General features: G+C 30.0%; 1 protein-coding gene across 1 annotated transcript in view; it reads left to right on the forward strand.

The window, feature by feature from the left end:
* Positions 1-1,235, forward strand: part of LOC105626093 (rho GTPase-activating protein 1-like) — a 4,251-nt gene extending 3,016 nt beyond the window's left edge. The window contains exons 2-6 of the mRNA XM_012207404.1: positions 88-186; positions 293-480; positions 557-757; positions 870-976; positions 1,062-1,235. Of these exons, the coding sequence (XP_012062794.1) occupies positions 88-186; positions 293-480; positions 557-757; positions 870-976; positions 1,062-1,235 (769 nt within the window). The remainder of the gene's footprint in view (positions 1-87; positions 187-292; positions 481-556; positions 758-869; positions 977-1,061) is intronic.
* The last annotated feature ends 2,582 nt before the right edge of the window (positions 1,236-3,817 follow it).

A 3,817-nucleotide genomic window follows, 5' to 3' on the forward strand; every position in this document is an offset into this window, starting at 1 on the left:
ATATATATATATATATATATATATATATATATATATATATATGTATATTAATATATATTGCATAATTTGTTATATTAATCTTTACAGTGTAAAATTCGGACGGAAAATGATGTATGTTAATTATCTAGAAGAATTAGCACAATACGTTAACCTGGATCAACTAATTATACCATCTCAAGTGATAGAGTATGCAATTTAGTTATGCTATTATGCAAAATAGTATTTTAGAAGAATAAAATCTTGTCAAATCAAATTGCACGCAGATGTAGTTCACATGAGATGGTTTTTTCAGACACAATGAACAGCTGATGATGAAAAATAAGAAAAATTTGCCGGCGAGTCCACCACAAAGCGCGGTAGTCACACCAGTTGGCACGACTCAGTTCGGTGCTAGTCTGCAATTCATAAAAGAAAATAATAATGGCGATTCGATACCACCGATTCTAAGACAGTGTGTAGAATTTCTCGATACACCTGACGGTACGATATTTCAACAAAAATAATCAGTTTCATCTTGTTATTGTTCCAATTGACAATTGTTTTATCATTGTTTCAGCTCTAGAGACAGAAGGGATATTCAGAAGATCGGCTAACGTAGCGGTAATTAAGGAACTTCAGAATCGCTGTAATCAAGGTTTACCCATTGATTTCCAAGGAGACCCGCATATCGCCGCGGTTTTACTTAAGACTTTTCTCCGTGAGCTAGACGAACCTCTTATGACTTACGAATTGTATGACGAAATCACGCAATTCCAAAGTGAGTATATATACATATATACATATATGTATATATAATATTCCTTCCTTTTCTTGTTTTTCCAAGCGACATAATGTATTTCTTTAAACTTTTTCTTTTTTTTTTACTGTAGTATTATCAAAAGACGAACGTCCGCGTAAAGTTAAGATATTAATATTGGAGAAACTCCCTGAAGACAACTATCAAGTTCTTAAATATGTCGTACAATTTTTATCGAGGGTACGTAACCAATATTCGCAGTCCCGATTTCCTACAATGAAAAATGGATCTTTACGTTCATCTGTATCTTTCTTGCTATTGATAGGTAATGGACCGATGCGACTTGAACAAGATGACTTCTAGTAATCTCGCGGTCGTATTTGGACCGAATCTAGTTAGAGCACCGCCAGCGCGTGGAATGTCCCTCTCTGCGATAGGACCCATCAATCAATTTATAGACTTTTTATTCACCTATCAAGATAAAATATTTATTATTTAAAAGCGACAGCACCGAAGGCCTAATTGTAATTCAACTAACTACACGTCCACATTTTCATTTGCTGAAATATTTTTATATTCTACGTGATAGAGAAAGAGAGGAGGATAGAAGAAACACTCAATTGTTCATTTACACAATTGTGATTTTGCACAAGATTTTTTAATACGAATAGGTATAATAATTTTCGGACGAAAGAATAAAACGTTCGAATTTGATGCCAGCTGTGCGATATTGGACCAGCTCCAAGAGAACACATCTGTATATTTAGAGAAAAATTATGACCAAATACCAAAGATACATGAGAACGTCACACAGTGAATATAATATGTAAGATTATCTAGAAATAATGTTTATCTATTTAATAACGCTTAAGCAAATATAATAATATATTCGAGGATGAAAAAAAAAATATCGAGCGAGGTGCCTCGGGGTTGGAATATCGAGAAATAAACCGAGATTTATCCCGATTTTTATTTAGATTTAAAAAATCACTTAATATTATTAAAACTTTCAAACAACGAATTAATTTCTTTTAGCATACATAAATCACACACATTTCATATATAATTTTTAAGATTTTAGTTATTTTTCTTATTATTTTCTTTGTTCAATTAAAAACTTTAAATTAAATTAATAATTGTTATCAAATAGATTATAATTTTCGTTTTAATGGATTCATATTTGCATAATAATATCGTCTTTTATTATTTCTTTTCATTAAACTCGAAATTGTTAAAGTTGTTCGGTTGTCGATCGCATTGTGTTGTATTAATCATGTTAATTAAAAGTCTTGTAGAAACGAAATTTTCATAAAATGTTTTGATATACATTTTAAATCTACAATAGGAAAATTGCAACAAATGCAATCGTTTTAATATTTGGCATTCTTTGCATTTCTTGTAAAGTAGAGAGTTTGTATATATTACAAAATGATTTAATAATAATTGTGGTCTAACGAATATAGTATATGTGATACTGTATTTAAGTAAACTCGAAAGAGACGAGATAGATGTAATTAGGAAGATTTGTGCGCGCGCGCAAGTAAATTCTAGTGATTTCATAATAGTTTTTTAATTATGATCTCAAAACAATCATCTTGTTATTAGTTTTGATGTTATAACGAGAACTAAAAGAAATTAAAAAGAGAAAGAGAATTAATAAAAAAAAAGGGAAAAATTTAACATGTATTAAATGCTAAGTGTTGTATTATCTATAGAGACTTGGTAAATTTGTCCGTCGTCTAAGTGTAAGAATACGAGACTTGGTAATTTTTCGCGTAGTAAATCATAGATTTGTATATCCCCTCAAATAGTCCTGCCATTATAGGTAACTGGGATAAAGTATGAGCTTGGCAGTCTCAATCCGCTCTCTATCATAAAAAAAAAGACTAACCCAGACCTATATAGAACTGATGTGACTCGATTACATTCCTCGTTGTTAATAGAACGTGTAATAAAGCGTGTTTATTTGTAGGTCTTCAGTTTTGTGTATAATTCATAAGCAAAACTTAACTTTCGTAACGATAGGATTGAGATGGATAAATGTTAAATGAAGTGTTTCTCTGTAACGTTATTACAAGAGTTACCATTTTATGTTCATAAAATAACTTACAGTAACAATAATTTAAATAACAACTCTCTTGTATCGCTAATTTATATAACTTGAGATGAATAAACATATTGCGTGTTACTTAATATACGATCCAAATCAATACAATAAAATTATCGGCACTTAATATGTACAATAATCCAAACTATCATTTTGGATAAAAGCCGCAAGTCTTCTTCTATTCTCCCTTGAAAATGCCCTCGTCTCGCGACAAGACCGCGCTGTCTAATGATTAGCTAATTTTTAGTTAATCAACTTGTAGCAATTTATGGATTGCAAAGATTACATATACTTAAATCGAAAAATTGACGGCATTGAAAAAACGGGATGATTCGGACGAAGCATTTACCTTTTTGCCTTTTACAAAATTTTTGCAACTACACTAAGATTGAGAAACTCGAAACAGCTAGATTAATATAATATTTCAAACATTGTTTTTTCTTTATTATAAACGCGTGATTTAAGTAGAATAGAAACACACTGTACTCGTGCAATCGTATATATTTATGAAAAAAAAGTAGCATCTGAAATGACGATTCATTGGAAAGAAGTGACATTGCTTATACATTGTTTCATGATTATACATTGTTTCACTGCTTTGAATGAGAAATTATTTGAAAAGACAGATCTGATCGATGATGAGACAAATCTGTCTGGAAAAAATAAGACTTATCTCATGATGTTCGCAAATGACAATGAAAGGCTGTAGCCATATGCGTACAAATCTAAAGTCTTTACTAAAAATTTTAACAATTCATCTCTGTCTTCAACAAAATGGTATAATATGGAATCTGCCTCAGAAAAATTTATGTGTTAACTTGTATTGTACCTATACATACATACATACATACACACACACACACACACACACACACATATATATATATATATACATTATATATAATATATATATATATATATATATATATATATATATATATATATATTATATATATATATAATATAATATATAT

The sequence above is a fragment of the Atta cephalotes genome, assembly GCF_000143395.1.
Source record: "Atta cephalotes unplaced genomic scaffold scaffold00004, whole genome shotgun sequence".
NCBI classification, from domain to species: Eukaryota; Metazoa; Arthropoda; class Insecta; order Hymenoptera; family Formicidae; genus Atta; species Atta cephalotes.